At 42.2% G+C, this 26,135-nt stretch overlaps 1 protein-coding gene and 1 long non-coding RNA gene across 6 annotated transcripts in view; one reads left to right on the top strand and one right to left on the bottom strand.

The window, feature by feature from the left end:
- Positions 1-26,135, top strand: part of RASGRP1 (RAS guanyl releasing protein 1) — a 77,640-nt gene that overhangs the window by 46,608 nt on the left and 4,897 nt on the right. For 2 of the 5 annotated variants that reach the window (XM_001092164.5, XM_077938704.1), the window contains exons 6-16: positions 1,500-1,653; positions 5,270-5,443; positions 6,500-6,616; positions 10,707-10,982; positions 13,264-13,344; positions 15,804-15,908; positions 16,761-16,870; positions 17,877-18,021; positions 19,021-19,057; positions 20,203-20,355; positions 24,412-24,797. In XM_001092164.5, the coding sequence (XP_001092164.2) occupies positions 1,500-1,653; positions 5,270-5,443; positions 6,500-6,616; positions 10,707-10,982; positions 13,264-13,344; positions 15,804-15,908; positions 16,761-16,870; positions 17,877-18,021; positions 19,021-19,057; positions 20,203-20,355; positions 24,412-24,797 (1,738 nt within the window). Of the gene's footprint in view, positions 1-1,499; positions 1,654-5,269; positions 5,444-6,499; positions 6,617-10,706; positions 10,983-13,263; positions 13,345-15,803; positions 15,909-16,760; positions 16,871-17,876; positions 18,022-19,020; positions 19,058-20,084; positions 20,356-22,677; positions 22,812-24,411; positions 24,798-26,135 lie in introns of all 5 variants that reach the window. The other 3 variants (XR_013395323.1, XR_013395326.1, XR_013395324.1) reach the window with 3 other exon arrangements.
- Positions 19,141-24,913, bottom strand: LOC144329721 (uncharacterized). The gene is made up of 3 exons (XR_013395327.1): positions 24,783-24,913; positions 24,264-24,313; positions 19,141-19,757 (listed from the first exon to the last, which is right to left on the bottom strand). It is a non-coding gene; the product is annotated as an uncharacterized LOC144329721 (long non-coding RNA).

Below are 26,135 nucleotides of genomic sequence, written 5' to 3'. Positions count from 1 at the left end.
AGACTTCCAGAGCCAGATGGGATCCCAGGAATGTTTTAAATTATTCCTTGGAATTCTTATTTATAAGACTGACCCCCTTCTGGGAAAATGAGTGCCTTTCCTAATTAGGGGGAGGGGAATGTATGAACTGTGTGCCAGGGTTTTCACAGTGAGGCTGCTTTATTTTGAAATAGTACAAATCCCTGAGAAATAGACTTCTAGGACTGATAATATATTCTAGAGATCATTTCATCCAACATCCTGATTTTTCTGACTGGGAAATTGAGGCTCAGCAAGAATGTGACTCCTCCGGGGTCCAGCTAGTGAAGCTAGTGACAGAGCATCAGCTAGCCTCTGAGGCCCTGTCCGTGATGCACGATAGCCACGCAGAAATGATTTCAAGATTATATTTCAGAGCCCCAAATAAGTCCGTTTATCAGTTTGGATTCTCTGTACTTCTCTGCTGAAAATTACACAACTTGAAAGATAAGAGATTATTCAATAGTTTCTTCATTTTAAAGATGAAATTAGAGCCCAGGGCAATTCTCAACCCCAGGTCTCCCTGTCCCAATATTTCCTAGCTGACTTTTCTTGAGCAAAATTTTCCACAGTATATTCTGTAGGAATTATTTGTCTGTGGGATATTACTTGGCCAGATATAATTGAGGAATAATGAGTTATGAACTTTCCTTTTGCAGTGCTATTCAGCGTGTGTAATATGCTCACTGGTCAAAGAGACTACAAAATTTATAGCACTTCCCAAGCTCACTAACTACAGAACCCTTTTATCAAGAGACAAGGTTCCCAGGAATCGCAGTTTGGAAAAGACAGGCAACCTGCTGTCTTTCAAAATGGGGCCACTTCCCTTTGCTTGTTTAGTGAAGGAAACTGAATAAGAAATGCATGGGTTGATTACAAGAAAATAATGGGGGCAGGGAGCACTCTAGGGTCAGCTAGGCTTCCTTGATCATTTCAGTAGCTGAGGACATTTGAGGAGAATGACACAACTCTGCCAAGAGTGACCACATGTTTCTACACCTGATTCCCTCTATGACATCTTCTCGCTGTGGTTCTTTGAGCTCTTCCTGGCATGAAAACTGTCTCACTACCTTGGAATTTCCAACCAGATAGAGAGTCCCTGTCATTCACATGAGATTGAAGGAACACACAAGTGGAATGGAGGGAGCACACATACCACAGGATACACAACGGGGCCAGGACCAAAGGCAAGGAAACTGACCGATACCTGAGACTCTTTCCTTCCCACTGCCTTAAAGTAAACTCATTTATCCTGTACCCAGCTGCACATTTAAAAGGCTCACTGAAAACCAGCAAGACCTCTTGGTTGCTGCCATGGAAAAAAACTGATTTGGAGAAACTCTGTGAATGCACTGTTCTGGCCAAGGAAAATTAGCGAATGGTGTTTTGTATATTCTTGTGAAAAATGTTAACGGATTTACTTGCAAAAAATGATTTATTCCTTTGCCCTGTCTTCTCCCTTTCACATTTACCCACAAAAGCAATGCCCGTGACTGGTCCAGGAAACTTACTCAAAGGATAAAATCAAATACCAGCAAGAAACGGAAAGTCTCCCTGCTCTTTGACCATCTGGAACCGGAAGAGCTATCCGAGCACCTCACCTACCTGGAGTTCAAGTCCTTCCGAAGGATATCAGTATGTACCCAAGGGGCGGGAGAAAAATCTTCCCTGGGGTATTTCTGAAAATAAAATGAGAATTCAACAGCCCATCCACTTCATAACCTTAGAGGCCCCCTCAGTAGTGGCGGGCTTTCCTGCCAGATATCATAGAGTCTGGAAAAATCAGTACCGTCTGAATTCCTTTGGTTGTGACTCCTGTGCTTCTCCCATCACCCTTCTTCCATGCCCCCACCCATACCATCCCACCACTCACTCAAGTTACCATACTGTGGGCACACATCACACATACACACACACTCTCTCTCTCTCTCTCTCTCTCTCTCCCCCTCTCCCCCCCTCTCTCCCTCTCTCCCTCTCTCCCTCTCTTCCTCTCTTCCCCCTCCCCTCCTCTCATACCCCTGATAATCATTAGGCTTCAATAACTCTTTTTTTAATCTTCCTCAAAAAAAGTGGGGGGGAGCGCAGGGGGGTGGGGAAAGGATATGTCCTCTCAGAGTTTGAATTCATTCTGGGGTAAGCTTTGAATGGCTCTGAGAAATCCCAAAATAGATTCTACTGGCCTAGCCCAGAACATACCTAAATCCTTGAAGTGGTGCTGGCCCAGAAGTCACTGTGATTCTAGAAGCTAAGCTGTGCTGACCCCCTAACCTTTCGATTGGGGCAACTAAGCAGAGTCAAAGGAAGAGAGGTTTCAGTTGATCATCAGGAACAGGAAGAGCACACCGGTGCATCCTGTCCTCACTGCAATCCTTGAAACTCCATATGTGATCCCAAAGAACGTTAGTTCCGTATAAGAGAACTTGTCAATGTGTCAGATGCCAACAGACCCTCACTGGCCAATATGCTTTCCTGAGAAATGAAACCCTTATTCCACTTAGCCCCTAACCCTACCAACAGGTACAGTCTTCACCTTCATGCTAAAAATAGATACCACCTAGTTGCTGGGTCCATTTATTAAAATGACTGGTATTCTGGTGAGGGAATGGAGGCCCAGAGGGCTGACCTGAACAAGGTCGACACAGCTGATTACAGTCAGAGCTGAGGCTAGGACCACATGCCTCTCTCGGTCGGTCACCACCAATTTATTGAGCTCAGTTGTGTCTGGAAGGAGACCTGCAGACCAGGTTACAAAGGAGAGTTTACATTTTCATTCATAATGTTGACATCCCTTCTGTTTTCACACAGCTGTTTGGCCAGTCAGTCAGGAAGCTCCCAGCTTCCATTTGGAAATAACTTCTCCAAGCATTAACTCTCCATTCTCTGCAGCCCTCAGTACCCCAGACCCAAATTGAAAGGCTCTGCCTGGGGAGTTCCCATTTGGCAGTGCCTCCCCTGTCAGGGGGAAGGACAGCAGTTAAAGCTGAGAGCAACTGAAAAAAGCCATTTATCACACAGGAAATCTGAGCTCTGCAGGGGTCAGACTGGCAGGCTGCTTGGTCAGGCCTGCAGGATGGCTGCTTGATGCCAGTGCTCACATCAGTGGAGGCAGAAGTGAAAAATCAGTGCAGAACAAGGAATCCCAGCCCGTGTCCCCAGGGGTTCAGCAGTGTTCTATTTGCAAGTAAAAACATCAGTTTCAACCTTCATTTCTTTTGACTGGCAAGGTCCCTTCTTCATAGAAGACTATTTCAGGGATTTTTTGTTTTTCCTGTACAGTGCTGAACAGTTTTACCAAACACAAGTTTTCTCTCCAACATGAGGTTGGAGGGCAATTTATCTCTGCTGCGAATTGAAAGGCATTTGATATCTTCTGTTTATTATAAAACTTTAGGGGTAGTGAGGATGTTACTGGGATAATTCTTTTGTTCTCATTCATAGGTGGGAACTGAACAATGAGATCACTTGGACTTGGACTCGGGAAGGGGAACATCACACACCGGGGCCTATCATGGGGAGGGGGGAGGGGGGAGGGATTGCATTGGGAGTTATACCTGATGTAAATGACGAGTTGATGGGTGCTGACGAGTTGATGGGTGCAGCAGAGCAACATGGCACAAGTATACATATGTAACAAACCTGCACGTTATGCACATGTACCCTAGAACTTAAAGTATAATAATAATAAAAAATAAAAATAAATAAAAAATAAAAATAAAAACTAATTTCCCATTGGTAAAAACAAAAAAAAAAAACAAGTGGATTTAATGTTACATTTATAGTGGGAGGGATATATTAAATGTATCCACTGGACTATATTAATTGAATGAATATTTTCAAAATATATGTATTCAATAAGTTGTAGCTACTTTCTTTTAGAACCAGTAAGATGTTTGCTTTATATATCTCTCTTAAGGAGCGATTTTGGTCCTACTCATAGGCTTTCCACCCATCAGCAGCTATAGCACAGTAAAATGGGGCTCAGTTCATTTGCAACTATTTTATTTGGGTTGTGACTTCTTCTCATCTATATATTTACTACTTAGGCAGAACTAAGGTGTACTGTAGTAACAAGCCCCCACCCACCCACCTCCTGCACAATCTCAATGGCTTAACTAAGCAAAAGTTTATTTTTCACTCACACTGCATGTCTAACATGGGTCAGCAGAGGCTGATCAGAGTTCCCCAGGAACCCAGATGACGGAGGCTTCATCTTGCCAGGAATTTCCAAGATCTCTGCAGCAGTGGGAAGGCAACAAGGCAGACCATTCACTGGCTCTTACATCTTTCCCTCCAAAGTTACATCGCTTCCACTCAACGTTCTGCTGGCTGAACTATGTCATATGGTCACACCTTCTTTCAAAGGGAAGAGTTGGAAGTAATTGGGGAAAAGCACCAAAGACTTCCATAGGAATGTTGAAGAAGAACAAAACAGACTGTGCCTCCCTCTTGGTTATAAAATTTGAGCAGAGGGATTCTTTGTGACAGGGACACAACAGCTACAAACATCACTTAGACTAGATCTTCAGGGACATTTCCAGTTTTACACATGCTGTTTCATTGCCAACTATAGTCAATGCTATTGTCAAGTTGGGAAACCATGGTCAGCGAACATATAGCTAACCACGTTTTAGGTACTCCATTTGCCTCTGCTCAAGTTGGTGAGAAGGAAATACAAACAGGCTTGTATTAGCATGAGATTCATAACTACTCCACTAGCGCAACCTTACATATATGTAGCACTTTAAAAAGTTAAAGCTTTCACACATTATCTTCTTTGATCTTCGTAACAATTCTATGTCCTAGATAGGGCAGATTTTATGATCACATTTTTAAGGTAAGAAAACAGCTGGGGAAAGAGAGATTTGTTTTTGTCAGGGGAATTACCTTTTATTCCCTTCACCTTTGCAGCAATACTGATCTTTATTCTGTACTGTATTCTTTAGAATTTAGAACAGTCGGTAATAATATCTAATGAAATACAGTATTTGGATTAACTAATGTGTCTACACATCCACTTATTCCTAATAACTTTCGATGCAGAGATCACACTGTGGGTAGAATAAGAAAGATTTTCCTCCCACCATGCTTGTTGGCAGGTGGCCAAGATGCTGTAGAAAAGGGCCAGGAGCTCCTCTGTTCCATGGCAGTTCCCAGCCATCAACTGAGCAGACCTGACTTGTCCCTTAAATCTTCTGGAATACCAGAGTACAGTACTGATAGTTTTTTTTTTTTCTTTTTTCTTTTCCTGCAGTTCTCTGATTATCAGAATTACCTTGTAAATAGCTGTGTGAAGGAAAACCCCACCATGGAGAGATCTATTGCTCTGTGCAACGGCATCTCCCAGTGGGTACAGCTGATGGTTCTCAGCCGCCCCACCCCGCAGCTCCGAGCGGAAGTCTTCATCAAGTTCATCCAGGTGGCTCAGGTGAATCACTGGTTTGAGACTTTTGGCTTGGGCTATGAGGTACACCTTCTATCCCCTTTTCCTCCAGCTTAGCCTATTAGAGCTGTTTTTTTCCCTCCTGAACCATGGTGGGGGGTGGGGAGGTTTGTGTGTCTTCAACCCCATCTAGATCTGGTGATTTGTCTATTCTTCCATACAAGGACAGTGTGGAGGGGAAGGGGCCATACAGGCCATATCAGGGGTCAGGATCCAGTTTGGGATCTGTTTAGATCTTTAACATTTTTCAAAAGATGTTTACCAGCCTACGTTATTTTCCCGAGTCTGGCCCACATGGCAAAGGAAAGGGCAGTTCCAAGATTTACTGGAGCTGGACCAGCCTGAATTCTTAGGTCTTTGAGCCCATGCCGTGCTGAATGGCTGCATTTAATGTTTGAGGGGCATTTTATAAGAGGAAAACAGGTACTATGAACCCATATTTGAAGTTCCCCAGAGATTCTAGCTTCTCTGTCCCAGTTACTGTCCTACATAGGCACTGGCATTGCATGGGAAAATAAGACAAAGTCCTTACCCTCAAAAATAAAAGTCTGGTAAATTTGGAATAAATAAAAGATTATACTTAATAATATCTTTCTCCAACTCTGGATGGTCTAGATCAGTGTTTCTCAAAGTCAACAGCCCTGACCTTGGATCACCTGCTCTGATATTAACTAAAGGCATATTAAAAGTACAGATCTCCAAGCCTAACCCCAGATCCAGGTAATCAGAATGTCTGGGTTTGGTCCAGAAACCATTGTGTTAAACCAATACTTTAGGTGATTCTAAGAAAGCACTGACCTAGAAGGTGGTCCACAGATCAGCTACAACAAAAGGAGAGAGATGTAACACCTCCCAGATTTGGAATCCACCAGTCCGAATTAAGAAGAAGGGGAGACATGGACAGGGAATTGCAATGCCTCATAACTAGTCTTCAGCCAGTGTAAGGGAGACTCATGGCACAGAGATAAGAGGCAGCCTCTAAGCTCCCCATGTAACTGACATGTACAGTGACTCTGCTGTCATCTGTCTTCTGTGTCACAGAAGCTCCACCAACTACAGAACTTCAATACGCTGATGGCTGTGATAGGTGGGCTGTGTCACAGCTCAATCTCGAGGCTCAAGGAGACAAGTTCGCATGTCCCACATGAAATCAATAAGGTCAGTGCTACTGTCTTCTCTGGGACCCTTAGCAGCATTCTCAGGACGTGTGCCAACATTTTCTCCTTGTGGGGAGAGCCCAGAGAGCATTTCCAAACCACACCATCCCTTGTCAACCAGGCTAAGCAGCAGGGAGTCAAACCTTAAGGAAATCCATAGGATGGAGAAGTCACATTTTTTAGAGTAACTGTGATTTTGTCTGGCCTCAGACAGTGTCACTGCAAATGTTCCTGCTGGACCAGTTGAAACAATGCGTGCCTCTTCCCATGGGCATAGGCCACTGAATATTCAGTTACCATCTTTGACAGATTCCCTCACTGCAGCTCTTTGCTCTAAAATGTGTTCTCAAAGAGAATTGTGGTTCGGTTGACTATAGGTCAGTTCGCACATTGAGTGTAGTTATGTAGTGATATGTTAAAAACCTAGCTATCCAGAACCCTTAGAGAATGACATTCTGGATAGTTGAATTTTAGCAGATAATTGGATATGAGTTCTTCAGATACCATTTTGTAATATATAATGTTTTATTAATGAATATTTTTCTTAAATGTCCTGTGCATTTTCCTACATTATTAGATTTTACAGAATATACTTTAATCTTTTATGACATAAGGCTGTTTTGCTTGTTTCTCTTTTTTACAGAAACAGGGTCTTGCTCTGTCACCCAGGCTGGAGCGCAGGCTGGCATGATCATAGCTCACTGCAATCTCAAACTCCTAGGCTCAAGCGATCCTCCCACCTCAGCCTACCAAGTAGCTAGGACTATAGGTGTGCACCATTATGCCCAGCTATTTTTTTTAATTTTTGTAGAGATAAGGTCTCCCTATGTTGCCTAGGCTCGTCTCCAACTCTTGGCCTCAAGCGATCCTCCCATCTCAGCCTCCTAAAGTATTGGGATTACAGGCATGAGCCACTGAGCCCAGCTGGAGCTGCTGTTATAAATATAAACCACTGTGATATACTGAGGATATAAATGTATGGCATGGGTTAGAGAACGTCTGCTCTTTGAGCACTTTCATCTCATGTAAAAGGACCTTACTATCTATACTCAAGCCCCGATCTTTCCAAACTGGCATGAAGAGGAACTCTCTTTTTAGGGAGAGATACCTGAGCTCATTGCCCTAGCTGTTTTTCCCAGGTGTTCAGCTCCCTTTTGGGGAGTCTTTTATCTGTTCTCACAGTGCTGGGCCTCTGGGGAGGCCCCCCACTCCCCAGTGGTCTGATCAGAAGGGCATCGTCTTTAGTCACCTCTTCATTCCTTAACAGTTCTGCTGAAACCAGGCGCAGCAGTTGAAAAGATTGCCCGTGCCTCAGAGGTGACAGAGAGAAACAGTCACAGAGATTGCAGCACTATTCACAATAGCAAAGACTTGGAATCAACCCAAATGTCCATCAGTGACAGATTGGATTAAGAAAATGTGGCACATATACACCATGGAATACTATGCAGCCATCAAAAAGGATGAGTTTGTGTCCTTTGTAGGGACATGGATGCAGCTGGAAACCATCATTCTTAGCAAACTATCGCAAGAACAGAAAACCAAACACTGCATGTTCTCACTCATAGGTGGGAACTGAACAATGAGATCACTTGGACTCAGGAAGGGGAACATCACACACCGGGGCCTATCATGGGGAGGGGGGAGGGGGGAGGGATTGCATTGGGAGTTATACCTGATGTAAATGACGAGTTGATGGGTGCAGCACACCAACATGGCACAAGTATACATATGTAACAAACCTGCACGTTATGCACATGTACCCTACAACTTAAAGTATAATAATAATAAATTAAAAAAAAAAAAAAAAAGAAGCCTTCAAGTCGGTTTAGCTTACAAGAGAGAGCTTGCTGCTCTTCCGCTTAGCGTCCCCCACAGCAGTGCTTCCTGTAGTAGCTACTTGACCCTCAGGGTGGTCTGCATAGTGAATTAGTAAGTCCAGGGTTGAAGCAAGAGTCCCCAAGTTGTTGATTTCACCTTCGGAGGGGAATAAAAGTATCTCTATCATTTTTGCTGTTACACTCTTGTCGTGGGAGCCCCTTCCATGCCTGGGGCTCCCCTGCACCATTGGTGGAGGTTTATGAGGAGGAAGCTCTCTTGCCATCTCCCAGTGATTTGAAGGGGTCTGACTCCAAGAACTCCAAGCTCTTCATTGTGGAGAAATGGTATTTTGTAGGCCACAATTTTATTAAGTTTGGGCACTGTGTCTAAAAGGGTTACAGTAGTCCCACCTTATCTGAGGTTTTGTCTTCTGTAGTTTCAGTTACCTGAGGTCAACTGCAGTCCAAAAAAAATTTAATGGAAAATCCCAGAAATAAACAATTCATAAGTTTTATTTTATTGATTGATTGACTGATTGAGACAGTCTCATTCTGTTGCCCAGGCTGCAGTGCAGTGGCACAGTCTCGGCTCACTGCAATCTCCACCTCCCAGGTTCAAGCAATCCTCCTGCCTCGGCCTCCCAAGTAGCTAGGACTACAGGTGTGCACCACCACGCCCTGCTAATTTTGTGTTTTTAGTAGAGACGGAGTTTCACCATGTTAGCCAGGCTGGTCTTGAACTTCGGACCTCAGGTGATCCGTCTACCTCGGTCCCCCAAAGTGCTGGGATTACAGGCATGAACCACCACGCCTGGCCAATTCATAAGTTTAAAAATGCATGCTGTGCTGAGTAGCATGATGAAATCTTAAGCCATCCCACTCCATCCTTTCTGTGACTCCTTCGTATCAGTCACTAAGTAGCCATCTCAGTCATCAGATTGACTGTCATGGTATTGCAGTGCTTGTGTTCAAGTAACTCTCACTTTATTTACTAATGGCCCCACAGTAATGATGTTGTAATGTAATGATGCAAGAGTAATGATGTTGGCAATTTGGATATACCAGAGAGCAGCCCTAAAGTGTTTCCTGTAAGTTCTTTACTTAATAAGGAAAGAAAAAAATCATATGCTGAGGTTGCTAAGATCTAAGAAAGAAGGAATTTCATCTATGAAATTGTGAAAAAGGAAAGAAGTTCATTCTAGTTTCTCTTTTGTACTTCAAACTGCAAAAGTTATGGCCACAGTGCATGATGGGAATGGCATTACATTCGTGGGTGGAAAACATGAACAGAAATGTGTTCCACTTGACAGCAATCGGGTTTGTTACTATGCACTGTTTCAGGCATCAATTAGGCATCTTGGACTGTATCCCCCTAAGAATAAGAGAGGACTCCTTATGTTGTATGATAACATGATTGGCAGACAGTCACTTCACGTCTTTGCTTCTGAGAAAGCTGGTTATCACTCGTGGGGAATGGATTCTGTGAACTGCTTGCTGACTTGAATGACATGTGATTGAAAAGAAAACCAGATCTGGCTGCTCCCTTTCTGTGCTGGTGAGCAGCCGTTCCCACTTCCAGGGTTGAAGCAGGGTGTAACCTCTAGTGTCCTCTCTCCTGTCCTTTGCTCGGAATTGATCTGGTCTATTCAGGTTTTTAGTTCAAGGTTTTAGTCTGTGAATGGAATGTCACTTGCTTTCTAGTCATAGGCCCATTCTGAGAATCCTGAAAGGCCCACCGAGCACCTCATAGAGGATAACACACAATAGACTACTGAAGCTCCACTCTTAAAACACATGCTCTTCCCCGTGCCAGCAACATTTCCTGACATCACATTTCAACTGTTAATCAATGCAGTGTCTCTGGAAGCATTAAGAAGACACCAAGGAAAGTAATCACATGGCTTGGGGACAGGAGTTAGAGGGATAGTGTTCACTATATATTCTTGCACCTTTTAAATTTTTGTATCAGGTCCTTATTTTTGAAAAGAAAGACATTTTAAAATAAAAATGATAAAACCCCCATTTATAATGTTTAAGTAATATAATAGATTCAATCATATCTTGTGTTTGTAAATATATTCTGTGATATTTGACATAGCTGAGGTTTTAATTGGGGAGTCATAATCTGTACCGTTTACATGAATAACCCCCTGCTCAACAAATTCTGGATGGGATGAGATCACGGCAGGCGATGCAAATATGCAAGGTGGTCATTACGGACAATACACACTACCTAGCGGGTACCTGTGATTGGTCTGTTCTGCTTTGTAGGTTCTCGGTGAGATGACTGAGCTGCTGTCCTCCTCCAGAAACTATGACAATTATCGGCGAGCCTATGGAGAGTGCACCGACTTCAAGATCCCCATTCTGGGTGTGCATCTCAAGGACCTCATCTCCCTGTATGAAGCCATGCCTGACTACCTGGAGGACGGGAAAGTGAACGTCCACAAGCTACTGGCCCTGTACAATCATATCAGTGAATTGGTCCAGCTGCAAGAGGTGGCCCCACCCTTGGAGGCCAACAAGGACTTGGTACACTTGCTGACGGTGAGGTTCACACAGGAGAACAATTACTAAGCACTTTCTCCGTGCCAGGTGCCATTCTGTACACCTTACCAAATATTAGCTATTAATCCTCACTCTATGAAGCAGGTACTATTATTCTCTCCAACATATAGATAGGGATACTAAGGCACAAAGATCCACCTTGCCAGAAGACCACACATTATTAAGTAGCAGAGGCTTGATTCAGACCCAGGTGCTGGGACTCTAGAGGCTGTGCCCTTCAGACTTCTAGGACTGTTTCACTACCCCTACAAAAGCAGTCCTAAGCTCTCTGGGAGGAGCTGATGGCAAATTGGGATACAAGTCTTCGTAAAAGATGAAGAGAATGAATGTGCTCTCATAAAAAGGGCAGGCAGTAAGTGAAAAAAAAAAAAACACCCAGAGTTATTCTTTGGTTCCTGGCTTAGATCTTTGCTCTTGGAGATATTCAAGCGAAGGGTAGATGAACACTTGTCAGTGGTGTGGGAGACCAGGATTTGCATCTTGAGTATGGGGTGAGATCAGATGAACTCCCTTCCAGACCTGCAGTTCTGTAGGTCACCAGCTGTGTGACTGTGGACATATAACCCTCCAAGATTCCTCTCCTCAGAGGGATTAGTCTCTGGGATGACTTCTAACTTCTCTTCCAGTTGTAGTTATACAGTTTTTAACCTGCTGTTTTTGGGGAGTAGAATAATGATCATAACCTCTTTCTGCCTCACAGCAGCATTGTGATAGAACCCTGGGCTTCACATCAGCTGGTGTGTGATCCTAGTCCTTTCACTTATTAGCCAGGTGACCTTGGCAAGTCTGTGCCTCAGACATCATTTGTAAAAACATGCACTGAACCTTAACATTCTTTGGATTATAAATCTTGTGATGAAAGCTGTGACCCTTCTTCCCAGAAAAATGTACATAAGCCATATATATATTTATATATATTTATAAATATATATAAAAATATAAATATATAATGTATAAATAATATATAATATAAATATATATAATATATATTATATGAATTTATATATTTATATATTTATACATTATATATTTATATATATTTTATATATATATATATATATATATATATTTTTTTTTTTTTGAGACCGAGTCTCGCTCTGTTGCCCAGGCTGGAGTGCAGTGACGCCGTCTCAGCTCACTGCAAGCTCTGCCTCCCAGGTTCCTGCCATTCTCCTGCCTCAGTCTCCTGAGTAGCTGAGACTACAGGCGCCTGCCACCATGCCCGGCTAATTTTTTGTATTTTTAGTAGATATGGGGTTTCACCGTGTTGGCCAGGATGGTCTCGATCTCTTGACCTCATGATCCATCCACCTCGGCCTCCCAAAGTGCTGGAATTATAGGCGTGAGTCACTTTGCCCGGCCCATAAGCCATATATTTTTAAATATGCATGTAATTTCAAGTTCTGAACTCCTTGAAGCCTATCCATAGACTCAAGGTTAAGAATAACATTATTCCTAAGGATTTCTCTCCTAAAATTTTATAGTTCTAAGATATATGAAACTCATTAACTCTTTTTCTTTTTCTTTTTTTTTTTGGAGACAAGGTCTGGCTCTATCAACTAGACTGGAGTGCAGTGGTCCAATCTCAGCTCACTGCAACCTCTGCCTTCTAGGTCCAAGCCACCCTCCCACCTCAGCCTCCTGAGTAGCTGGGACCACAGGCACACGCCACCACGTCCGGCTAACTTTTGTATTTTTTGTAGAGACAGGGTTTTGCCATGTTGCCGAGGCTGGTCTCAAACTCCTGAGCTCCAGCAGTCCACCTGCCTTGGCCTCCCAAAATGCTGGGAATACAAGCATGAGCCACCATGCACCCAGACTCATTAACTCTTAATAGCAATGAATATGTCTTACCATTTAAACTGAATTTTATTGTTGGACTCAAATTTAATAGTCTCAGACCATACACACCATCCTTTTAGATCATCTTTCTGCTTTGAGAGAGAACAAGTGATGTATTGGTCATCTGTCCAGACAAGGCCTTTGGCCTAAGCTCTATATAGAGGCTTAGATTTAAATCATAGTTAAAAAGAGAGCATCCTGAGATATGTCTAAAATTTAAAAACATTTTAATGAGAAAGAAGTAATGCTTGCCCTATTGCAGTAGTAGGTGTTATACCTGTTTTGTGAATTTTAAAAACAAACTGTTTAGAGCCTAAAAGAGTAAACTACTGGCAAGGATAATCCAAGAAAGAACCATCAGCCGTGGGAGAGGGAAACAGCATCTTAGCAATGAACCCTCTTCTGCTTTGATCCGCAGCTATCCCTGGATCTCTACTACACTGAGGATGAAATCTATGAGCTTTCCTATGCCCGGGAACCAAGGAACCACAGAGCTCCAGTGAGTTTTTCATGTTAAGACTCCACATGTAACAGGTGCTTTACAAGCTTCTCCTCGAATTCATCCATCCTCAGGAACAGACTTTCGGTTCAGTTTAATAAGTATACCGTTTTTCTTAAGTGCTCAACTTTATGCTAGGAACAGAGAAAACTTTTCAACATATGTCTGAGGAATAGTTCCTGTCCATTAAAAAGCTGTGATGTAGTTGAAGAGATAAGCCTAATGTGTGACCAGTGAATAACTAGTGAACAGTAAATAACTATATCATCAGAACGCCAGGTGTGGTGGAATCAGTCAGTGGTTTACAAAGTAGAGAAGGAAGATACTATTGTGCACCAGCGTGACATCCCCCTCCCATTAAGAAGCATCCCCACATAAATTTCTTTTCTGACTCATTGATGATAATGAGAGTAATATGCATACTAATCAGAAGCTAAATTTCTGAAGATTTCCAGGTTGGTAGATAGAAAAGCCCCATTTTCCTGTAATGTTCTGGGTGAAAAGAACAGTCTGCTGAGTCTTTTGACAGGAGTCCTATGCTGAGAAGTCCTCAAAATAGTACACAGTCCTGGCACTGCCCACAGTAGGAACTTCACAGGTTATCTGCCCTGCCCTCCCACAGGCAAGTAAAATCATTTCAGTCTCCTGGGAAATTTCCAAACCCTAAAACAAGTGGTACTCAAGGGAAGAGAGTTACCCACACTTAAGAAATCCAGCTCATGTATTGGGGTGGCTAAATTGCACTCCTCCACATAGAAGGATCAAGTTCTAGCATTCTATTGTAATGAAAGATTTGACTGAAAATATTTGGTAGATTCCATTTTCAGGTTAGAGGCATTTCAATGGAAAGGGTACGTTCTGTTTTTTCAAAGAGATTTTAATTTGGGCCAAGTTTCAAATACAGTCATGCACCACATGATGACATTTTGGTCAGTGATAGACCTCATATATGACAGTGGTCCCTTAAGATTATAATGGAGCAGAAAAATTACTATTGCCTAGTGACAGAACCATTGTGACATTGTAGCACAACACATTACTCACTGTGTCTGTGATTATACTGGTGTAAACAAACCTACTGAGCTGTAAAAAGTCTAGGTCATACACTTATGTACAGTACCTAATACTTGATAATAAATATCACTGGTTTATGCACTTACTATACAATACTTTTTATCATTATTTTAGAGTGCATTCCTTCTACTTAGAAAAGTTAACTGTAAAACAGCCTCAGGCAGGTCCTTCAGAAGGTGATAGCTCCAAGCATGTTACTGCCCCTAAAGACCTTCCAATGGGACAAGATGTGGAGTGGAAGACAGTGATATTGATGATCTTGACTCTGTATAGACATAGGCCAGTGTGTGTAATTGTTTGTACCTTAGTTTATAACAAAAAAAATTTTAAAAAATTAAATATTTTTAAAATAGAAAAAAGTTTGTAGAATATGGCTGCAAAGGAAATAACTTGTACAGCTATACAATGTGTATTTTAAGCTAAGTGTCATAACAAAAGAGTAAAAGTTAAAAAAATGAAAAGCTTTTACAGTAAAATAAGGTAATTTATCATTGAAAAAAATTTAAGAAACTTAGTGTAGTCTAAGCTTACAATGTTTATAAAGTATACAGGAGTATACAGTAATGTTAGGCCTCCACATCCACTCACCACTCGCGACTTGCCAGAGTAATTTCTAGTCTTGAAAGCTCTATTCATGGTTAAGTGCCCTGTACAGGTGTACCATTAAAAAAAATTTCTATACCATATTTTTACCTTTTCTATGTTTAGCTATGTTAAGATACACAAATACCATTGTTACAATTGCCTACAGTATTGAGCAGAATAACCTGCTGTATAGGTTTGTAGCCTAGGAGCAGTAGGCTATACCGTATAGCCTAGGTGTGTAGCAGGCGATACCATCTAGCTTTGTGTAAGTACACACTGTGGTGCTCACACAATGACATAATCACCTAATGACACATTTCTCAGAATATATCCCAGTCATTAAGTGATGCATGACTGTATTTAGAAAAGAGCTTGTCCAGGCTTCAGATTATTTTTCTTGTGTCTTCCTGCCTTTTAGCTAGGCTTTTCCTTATTCACATTTCTACTGCAGAGTGACTGGAGAATAGAGAGGAAGCATAAATGATCCACTTTACTCTGTTGATAGCTCTGACAAAAGGTTTAATGGAGAGGAAATTGCAACTCAGGCAGATTGAGAATTTCAAATTATCTGTAGCTGCAGATAATGTATGTGAAGAGCACTCTGGAAACCGTAAAGCACAGTACCTTGTTAGCCAAAATTATTAGAAGATTTCAGTTGCCTGTGGGTTCTCTGCTCCTCGCCACTGAACATAATTGAATATTGTCCATAAATGTGACTGTCAGGTAGTGGGAAAAGAAGGAGCTACAGGTTATAATACTGCATTGTAGTCACGAGGATTTCTCTAAATATTTCATTTTAGCCACTAACACCTTCAAAGCCACCAGTAGTAGTGGACTGGGCTTCTGGAGTATCTCCCAAACCTGATCCAAAGACCATTAGCAAACACGTCCAGAGGATGGTGGATGTAAGTACAGCGGTGTTTCAGCGCACAAAAGCAAGGCACTGCCTGGCTCAGTTTTGTATGTGGGGCAAAGGGGAGAGGAGAGTACAATGGTGGAAATATAAAGGCAATAATCTTGAAAGGAACCACTTACTTCTCTTACTGTGGCTTTAGAACAATTCAGAAGTTACATTTTGACAATACACACTGGCCTTATATGAAGGCAGTCATGCCTCCTCTTAAAGACCTAGCAGAAGAGCATATGTTTAAAGGTTGTCAGTTGATTCAGGAGTACAGAAGTAATGGGATACATTTGAGTATAGTAAAGGATAATACAGTAAACCTAAAACTGAAAAATTTTGTACTGCTTGATTCAATTCTCTGTGCTAATTGCTGAGGAAGGGGTATATATTCTCATACTTCTGCATTTATCCTTGTGGACAACTCCCGTGTAACAACAGAAAAGAGCATAACAGTGAGAAACAAGAGGATTAAGAGGGGGGACAGTGCACTTCCAACTGGGCTGTTTGTAGAAGCGTCTCAAAGAAGATGCAACTGGAGATGAGTGATGAAAAAAAGGGTAGAGTGAAGGGAGAACATCCTCTGTGCAGTGAACTAGGAGTAGCCAGCATGACAGTATAATTGATGTGCTAATGATTCAAAGTACATGGCCACCCTCCAGATGCTGCTACCTACAAAGGCCTGAGATGTGACCTGCCACATCTTTGCCACGGCTAAAGGAGCAGGTTTCCCTGTTCCTCTTGTTCAGGTTATTAAAGGCTTTTATCCAACTGCCCCAGCTCTTCGTCATCTGATCTAAAGGGAGAGAAGACCGGTTTCTCTTTAGTAATCACCAAAAAACCTCCTTTTTCACAGTCTGTCTTCAAGAACTATGATCACGACCAGGATGGATACATTTCTCAGGAAGAATTTGAAAAGATTGCTGCGAGTTTTCCATTTTCCTTCTGTGTGATGGACAAAGACAGGTGAGGATTTGTACATAGGAAGATGTGGTTATGAGCCCATTGGTGAGAATAGGTTTATAGGTATGTCACTAGAAGCATTTGAAAACTCAGATGTGTTGCTGCTGTGATCACTTAAGAACAGACCATAAAATATGCATGCTTTAAAAAATATTCTGGGCCGGGCACAGTGGCTCACGCCTGTAATCCTAACACTTTGGGAGGCCAAGGTGGGCGGCTCACCTGAGCTCAGGAGTTTAAGACCAGCCTGGCCAACATGGTGAAACCCTCTCTACTAAAAATACAAAAATTAGCCAGGTGTGGTGGTGGGCACCTCTAATCCCAGCTACTCGGGAGGCTGAGGCAGAGAATTGCTTGAACCCGGGAGGCAGAGGTTGCAGTGAGCCAAGATCATGCTACTGCACTCCAGCCTGGGCCACAAGAGCAAAACCCTGTCTCCAAAATGAACAAATTCCAAACTGAACATTCCATAAATCTGCCACTTTAGAAATGGTCAACTATAAATAAAAAAGTTTAGTCTTCCTTCTTGCTTTGTCATTACAGATTTTGGGAACCAACTAATACTTATTCATACTTTGCATATTTACTTTTCTCAAGGTTAAATAAATTCTATCTTGGTTGTCTATAGGAAACCAATTGTATGGTTAGTGGGGTCCAGTTAGGTACTGTCTAAAGTCAGAAACTGTAGCATAAGACATTTCCTTCCCTATACACATGTACATTTTACATTGTTTCTTTTTCAAGTCTTATAGATAGTGGTCAAGTTAGTTAGGAAAACCTGGTTTGGCCAAAGAACACCTCTGTGGAAATGACTAATGCTGCCTCACCTACTTACCACATGTCATCTTGTATCCTTGTTAAGAGTAGGGCCCATGGAAGTAATCATAGCACATACCATATTACCACTGAGGATAAAAAGAAAGGTGAGTTTCTAAGGCTACAAGCCCCCCTTGCTACCTGCCTCCATGCCCCGTATACTCACATCCTTGCCTTGGTCATTTGCTGGCAGGGAAGGCCTCATCAGCAGGGATGAGATCACAGCCTACTTCATGCGAGCCAGCTCAATCTATTCCAAGCTGGGCCTGGGCTTTCCTCACAACTTCCAAGAGACCACCTACCTGAAGCCCACTTTTTGTGACAACTGTGCTGGATTTGTAAGTTGTTCTTAGGGTGCTCCAGGGTTGAATTTGGGGAAGAGTGTGGGCTAGTTTAACTAAGACAGGCACAGACCTCACAATCCTTATAAACCCATCCCAGCCTGGAGCCCAAACAGACACCTAGAATAACCTAGAACTCAAGCGTGGTGTTTTTACCTGCACTCATTGTCTCTCCCTTCTTCCTGATTGTTTTTTCTTTTCTACTGCATGAGGCCTTAGATAAATGGTACCAGAAATGCTGAATTAGGGATATACTTTTAAAGTATAATATTTATGTGCTGTTTCAAGTGTTATAACAAAGACGTATGAGATACCTTCTGTCTTTAGGAGATGATATGGGCTATGCCCCTCCTCCGTTCCACTCCTGACCAATAGTTTCCCCCTAAACCCAGGTCCTGATGCAAGGCTCTATATCCTTCTGTTTGGAGTCCTTAGGAACCTGTTTGCCTGATGATTCATCCATTTCTGGAAAATGTCTGATTCATAAGGCTGCTAGTGAGGGCCAGGCATGGTGGCTCATGCCTGTAATCCCAGCACTTTGGGAGGCCAAGGCGGGCGGATGAGACCCGGAGTTTGAGAGCAGCCTGCCTAACATGATGATAACCCGTCTCTACTAAAATACAAAAGAATTTAGCCAGGTGTGGTGGAACATGCCTGGTGGTCCCAGCTACTTGGGAAGCTGAGACAGGAGAATTGCTTGAACCCAGGAGGTGGAGGTTGCAGTGTGCGAGATCGCACCACTGCACTCCAGCCTGGGCGACCAGGCAAGACTCTCAAAAAAAAAAAAAAAAAAGCTGCTTCTTGAGAAACTTTGATCAGCATAAACTCTTCTCATGTTTAATTTAAGGTCAGAAGGGACAAGACATGAGAGATAAATGAGGTTTCCTTCCCACTTGAGCTAGAGAGTAGAATGAAGGAAAATAAAGGAATGTCACCTTGTAGCCTCACACCAGATGGATGAATGACATGTGGTACATTCTGTCTCTTGTTTCATAGCTCTGGGGAGTGATCAAACAAGGATATCGATGTAAAGGTAAGACTCAATATTGTTAACTGTTTTTCCTGGTGTATCAGTCCATTCTCACGCTGCTATAGAGAACTGCCTGAGACTGGGTAATTTATAAAGGAAAGAGGTTTAATTGACTCACAGTTCCACAGGGTTGGTGAGGCCTAAGGAAGCTTACAATCATGGCAGAAGGGGAAGCAAATGCATCCTTCTTCACATGGTGGCAGGAAGGAGAAGTGCTGAGCAAAAGGGGGAAAAGCCCTTATGAAGCCATCAGATTTCATGAGCAGTCACTCACTATCGTGAGAACACCATGAGGGTAACTGCCCCACGATTCAATTACCTCCCATCGGATCCCTCCCATGACACATGGGGATTATATGGGCACTACAAGGTGAGATTTGGATGGGGGGACAGAGCTAAACCATATCACCTGGTCTTAAGAGTCCCACCTCTAAAACATTTTTTTGCCCGTAGTAGTTGTCCATTTAGTCCACAACTTCTCAGCAGAGTTCAGAGTCTCATCACCAAAGTGGTTTCCTAGGACACCCTCGGTGAATGACCACCACACCGAAGAGAGAAATGCCCGGTTGCACAGTTAGGCAGTTTCCCTTTATCAAATCCACTTTCTGTTGATGTTGGCCTAGAACAGGGATGGCTGGTAGGAGATGGTGCTCCCATATAGTCATGGAAGGGTGGGTCCCCAGCGAAAAGGATAGAATCTCTTCTGTAACAGAAGATAAACAATTACTAAAGGCCTTTTATCATTCAGGACATAACTGTCCTTCCTTGTGACTAGGAGAATTCAGGAGTGAAAGAAAGGAAACCTTTTACTGCAAGAAAGAAAATAAGACCTAACAGCTGAGCGTTTCCAGAGGGTCTCACTAGAGTAGGCAGAATGTGTGGGATACCAGGACACCATCTCTTCCCTCCAAGGTATCAGGATACTGCTTCTGATGCTGAGACTCACTGATAAGGGCTACATTAAGAATGTGAGCTCTGGGCTTCACCAAGTGAGAAGAATGCTAGCTTCATTAGGAATGTTGTGTCTTAGCTCCAGAAGATAGAACAGACATGTGTGACAAGACAGCACTGCATGAATTTGGTTGTGAGACACACTGGGGAAGAGAGAAAAGTGAAAGACTTCTTGACCCAGGATGTCTTGTCCACAGACTGCGGGATGAACTGCCACAAACAGTGCAAAGATCTGGTTGTGTTTGAGTGCAAGAAGCGAGCCAAGAACCCAGTAGCTCCCACAGAGAACAACACCTCTGTGGGGCCAGTGTCCAACCTTTGCTCATTGGGAGCCAAAGATCTGCTCCATGGTAAGTAGGCACTGGGAACATTCATCTTGGAAAGTGAAGTAGGAAGCGAAAAGTTTTAGAGGAGGAAAGACTACCTCATGACTCTATGTTAGAGTTTAAATTTAACCTCAACAGCTAGGCCAGGGCTGACTCCTCCCCCAGTTTTAGATTTTAGCTCCATGATGCCCATGTCTCAGACTTGAGGTGTGAGAACAGCAGAGTCCTAGTTAGGCATAAAAATCAGCAGGTACTTATTGAGCAGCTACACCAAGCACAGATACTGACTTCTGGCCAGGATAGTCCCTCAAGTTAACAGTCAACTATCCCACCCTATCCCCAGCTCCAAACCCAGAACAGTGATAGAGAGAATATGTATGTACATGCACATGTATGTGTGTGTATATATAATGTAAATTCACATACAAAGTATATAAATAACATTAAAAGGCACAGTGCATTCAAAAACAAAGACACACATCTCACAGGTCAGACATGTACTAGAAACACACAGCAAGGAGTAGATGCGAAAGCTACTGGTCTGCTTGGCTGCATGTCTAGAAGCAAGTAGAGGCAACTGCGAATTTGATTGCTGCATAGTAACAGAGACCACCTATGCATGAAAGGTGACCAGAACCAGACTTACTGCTTAAAATTGAGAAGGAAAAATCCAATGCTTAAAAAACTGTGACTATCACTTAGCAGCGGGAAGCAGACTTAGCCACAGGCAGTCTTCTAGTAGCTGAGTGACTGTCTATGATATCCCCAATTTTTCTCCAGGAGAGGAGCCCCAAGCCATTAATTTAAGACCAGGTCCTAGTCTGGAGGACCCTGAGGGGCCAGGTAGCAGTAATTGTTGAAATTCTAGAAACAGAAGGCTAAATATAGAAAGGAAGGGTGGGGGGCAAAACTCCCACTCACATGGAGCTTGCAGATTAAAATTCCATATCATACAAGAAAAATCCTAGGACTAAGCCAAAACATTCAACATTCAAGAAATAAACTAGCAAATTCACTTATGTTAAAATGCAAACAACAGTACAATAAGGAAATGACTTTAAGTATGTTTGAGATGCCCCAGATCTAAAGTGCAAAGCAGCAGAACAGACTGTCTCTGTCTTCATGGAGTAGGTCTAGTTAGGGGGAAGACAATATATAAATACAGAGCAGTTTAGAAACAATGCAAGAGTATGTGCTAAGAACCAAATAGGTTGCAGTGACAGCAAATGACAGGAGGACATAGCAGAGAGATCGCTGTACTGGGGCTGTTGGGACTTTATGCAGAAGGTGGAATTTCAGCTAAGTATTGAAGGAAGGGTAGAATTAAGTTATGGGAGGAGGGCAGAGCACATTCCAGATAGGATGTACAGTAGGAGCAAAAGGCCAAGGGCAGAACAGCTCTAGTACTCTTGAGATAGTGAGCAACAACAACAAAAAAAGGTGTTAAGGCGATTTAGGTAAGAGATGAAGTAGAAAAATGAGACAGTCTAGAGAGTCTTAAATGACAAGTGCCTGTCTATATGATAAAATGAGGAGCTATTTAAAAAAGAGTAACATGAAGGGCTTGTTGGGGAGGGTTGGGGCACAAGGCTTCATAGTGCTATACTAGGCCCTGATTTCGGAGCTGGCTGGTCAGCCAGCATGTCAAAACACTGATCACCTTGACTAACTGAAGAACATACAGGTCTTCAGCCAAAATCCAATGCTTATTAGGTTAGTGCCAGTTTAATATAAGAAGCCATGTAACTTCTAATTAGAACCAAAAAGGGAAATAATAAATGAGTTTATTTATATAAAGCACTTAAAATCGGGTTTAACACCTATGTACCATATGTTAATATCATTACTCTTTTGAAATAAGCTCCCTAAAGTGATAAGGCCACTATAGTTACAACAGATGCCTAGAGAAAACTTTAAGTCCATATAGTATACATTCTGCATTTGAAGCATTTCTAATGTTCAGTAGTATATATCAATATGCATTTGTTGATCATTTAGATCAAAGCTTTAGTGCTTTACTTCCATGTAAGAAATGCACATTCCTTTTTATCACATCAGCCAAGTACAAATTTTCTGCTGTCTTCCTAAATCCTTCCCCTTATTATCTATCTAAACACAGGCTGACTTCAAACTTTTGGGATGTTTTGTTCTTAGGGGGAAAAAATCCTCTCAGGGTCTTAGAAAGAATATGCTAATCAACTAAGGATTTGATGTTCAACTTTTAACAAAAATCACAAACACCATTGTGAAAAATAGGCCTAATACCCTATATTTCATTCATGCACTCTGTATTTTCAGAGTTACACATAACCTTAGGGCACCACAATTCTGTCACATAAAATGCAGATTTTCAAGTGGCAAAGGTAGCAGAGAACAGCCTGAACCTGAGACCTCAAAAAGGAATCCCTGAAGGGGCTGCTGTTAGAGATTTCTCCTCTCCAGGCCATCTCTCCTCTTGCTCCAAACCCTGCCCCACACTGGTAAGAAAAGTAATTTTCAGGAAGTAGACCAACAGGTAGGATAAACATACATGTATCATGGGCAACAAAATGAAAATTACTATATTATTATAAAGTTGCTAAAAGTCAAGGTCTATTTATAATGGCAAAAATGACTATTGGATATCATCTATTCTTAGTTTTTTCCACCTCATTATTATCTGGGATGGTATCTGCTTATCAAATCAAAATTTCCAGTGATTTCTTTTAGCCCATTACTATCTTTCTCAATCTCATCAACTTTCACTTTCTTGAAACTTGTACCTCTCCTCATTTCTATAACACTGTGGTCTCTCAGGACTCTTCCTGCAATTTGAAGGGCTTGCTGTTGCTTTTTGTTCTTATTGCTTTCTTCCTTTTGCTCCTCAAAGTGTATACTGCCCAAATTTCTGTCCCAAGCTCCCTGTATGTCTAGGAATTCAACCTAAGTAATGGACGGGATTATAGTCATAATTTGACAATTTATGTTTGGTAAAAAGAATATATAACTGTATTACAGAAAAGTTGGAAAACAGAGATAGAAAAAAATCATCACCCATAACACTCCTCCAAAAAAGACAATAATTATTTTAGGGTGACCATAACAATTTAAATATTTGAGCACTTAAATAACTATGTAATTACAATTTTGAGCTTTAATGGATAAATATTAAATGTTAATTTAAATTATGTTCTCTTTGGCAAGAGTTAAACTAGGATCTTTGTAAGATTTCTAGTTTTACAACTGGTTGATTCTGGTCAAATACTAATTAGAAAACTTTTTTTGTTGTTTTTTAAAGCCATCTTGACTATACTAATCCCGTGTCTTCAAAGTCAGACCATCCAATGTTTTAATTACTGCTGAGTCTTTCCAAAAAGTAAACTGAGATGGTCTGCAGCTTATCTTAAAGCCTATGTATCACTCACCTCAAATGCATCTGCTCTTACTCTGCTTTTCCAGGAATTACTTCTTATGGCTAACATTACTAAGCTGGGTCCTGGGTAGCGGGTCTTAGTTGAAGAAAACCCGAGAAACTTACCTTTTTCCTTTCAGTATCAAACAAGGGCAATACATTTTAAGGTACATTTCCACAAAGCTAAAACTTCCTTCTCATGGTTAAGCTGTGCCCATTGTACAAACGGGTCCCCAGAGAGTTCTTATCTGTTAGAGGGTATCTGTATCAAGACTGAGACACGAATGCTGAGGGTTCCCAAATTTCAGAGTCAAAAAAAAGTATGTATGGAGCATTTCTGTCTATGTACTGTTCTTATTCTCTTTATTTTATGAAATTCTATAGCACTGAGGCAGGGGCTTCAACTTACCTCCAAAAACAGAAACCCTCTAGGCAACCCGTGTGCAAACAGAAGAAAATGCTCTTTCTCAGGGTGGATGTAGCTTGACACCAGTGGCCATGTCTTGGCCAGCAAAGCCCCTGGATTTCAGCCCTCACTTACCCCCTAAATTGGGTGCCTGAAAATGGGTCCTCTTTGAACATATGGAACTCCTGTAACAATAAGAAAGGTCACATTGAAACTAATGTCTCAGTCTTGAGTCTCTGCTTTCCTGAGCCAGAGTACTAGCATGTCCTGTATCTTCCTACAGCACCTGAGGAAGGACCTTTTACGTTCCCTAATGGGGAGGCTGTGGAACATGCTGAGGAGAGTAAGGATCGGACCATCATGCTGATGGGAGTGTCCTCACAGAAGATTTCTCTTCGGCTGAAGAGGACTGTTGCCCACAAGGCCACCCAGACTGAATCACAGCCTTGGATTGGCAGTGAGAGCCCTTCAGGTCCCTTTGTGCTGTCTTCCCCAAGGAAGACAGCCCAGGATACTCTTTATGTGCTTCCCAGCCCCACCTCTCCATGTCCCAGCCCGGTCTTGGTCAGAAAGCGGGCTTTTGTCAAGTGGGAGAATAAAGACTCCCTCATAAAATCAAAGGAGGAGCTCCGTCACCTGAGACTGCCTACCTACCAAGAGCTGGAACAGGTACCTTCCTTTTCCTTTTCCTTTTTTTCAGACTATCATAGAGAAGTGGAGCCAAACCAGGACAGAGCATGGAAACTGAAGATTCAGATCCGGCTGATTACAAGCAGTCTAAAACAAAAAAGGAGGAGGGGAGAAATGGGGGAGGGGGAGAGAGGGAGGGAAGGAAGAAAGGATGGATTGATTCCAGCTTCCTCACAAGCCACTGGGGGCCTTGGTTCACATTACACAACTAGCACAGGCTATACAGGGCTCCCCGTCACCACACAGGTGGTGGCATTTCGGAGTGCTGGTGCCAGTGCCCAAAGCACTGTTTACTAGGCTCATGGAGAAAAACCACAGTATCTACTGGTCAGCTTTACTGTGCTGACACCACTCCTTTTCTAGATGGAACTAAAATGAACTTGCCTAAATCCTCCTTCCCTAGAGGTCTCCTTAGTATGTTCATCAGGGTTATGGTTTGGGATCATTATGGTTACCTAAGCATCTTTCTAAGAGAAGTTAGTGATCTTAGTTCTACAGCAACAACAGTAAGAGAAAGGTGAGTGTATTGTGGCTCACCATAGAAAATGCCTCCCTCCTAACATAAACGAGGAGAATCTTTTCTAACACATCAGGGAATATGCTGATCTTTTACACATATTAGAATAGTGAAAGCAACAGTAGCAAGCAAATGCACAGTTGAATATAATATAGAGCAATATAATGTATAAAATATTAACAATTATGACAACAGGAGCTGCTTTTCAATATTAGGCTCACAATGTCCTAATTACCAGGTACCTAACAGAGACAATGGAAAAGACAAAATAAAGTTTACCAAGGAAAGGAGAACAAGAGTTTGGAAACATGGTACCAAGGCTTGAGAGAAGGGAACAATGACATTAAAAATAGGAAAACAGGGCTGGGCAGCATTTTGGGAGGCAGAGGTGGGTGGATCACTTGAGGTCAGGAGCTCAAGACCAGCCTGGCCAACATGGTGAAACCTTGTCTCTACTAAAAATACAAAAATTTAGCTGGGCATGATGGCAGGTGCCTATAATCCCAGCTACTCAGGAGGCGGAGGCAGGAGAATCACTTGAACCCAGGAGGTGGAGGTTGCAGTGAGCTGAGACCAAGCCATGGCACTCCAGCCTGGGCGACAGAGTGAGACTCCATCTTTTAAAAAAAAAAAAAAAAAAAAGGAAAGTAGGAGATGGGAACAGCAGAAAGAAGAAGAGCCAACAGCCAACTGTTGAGATACTCAATTCTGAAGGTTCAATCATGACTATACTTCTTTTTGAGTATACAACTCACAGGGCTGGCTCAAGAGGTTACCTATAATTGGTAAGAACCTACTGT

The sequence above is a fragment of the Macaca mulatta genome, chromosome 7 (assembly GCF_049350105.2).
Source record: "Macaca mulatta isolate MMU2019108-1 chromosome 7, T2T-MMU8v2.0, whole genome shotgun sequence".
Taxonomy (NCBI): domain Eukaryota; kingdom Metazoa; phylum Chordata; class Mammalia; order Primates; family Cercopithecidae; genus Macaca; species Macaca mulatta.
This window is presented reverse-complemented; position numbering and strand designations above follow the sequence as displayed.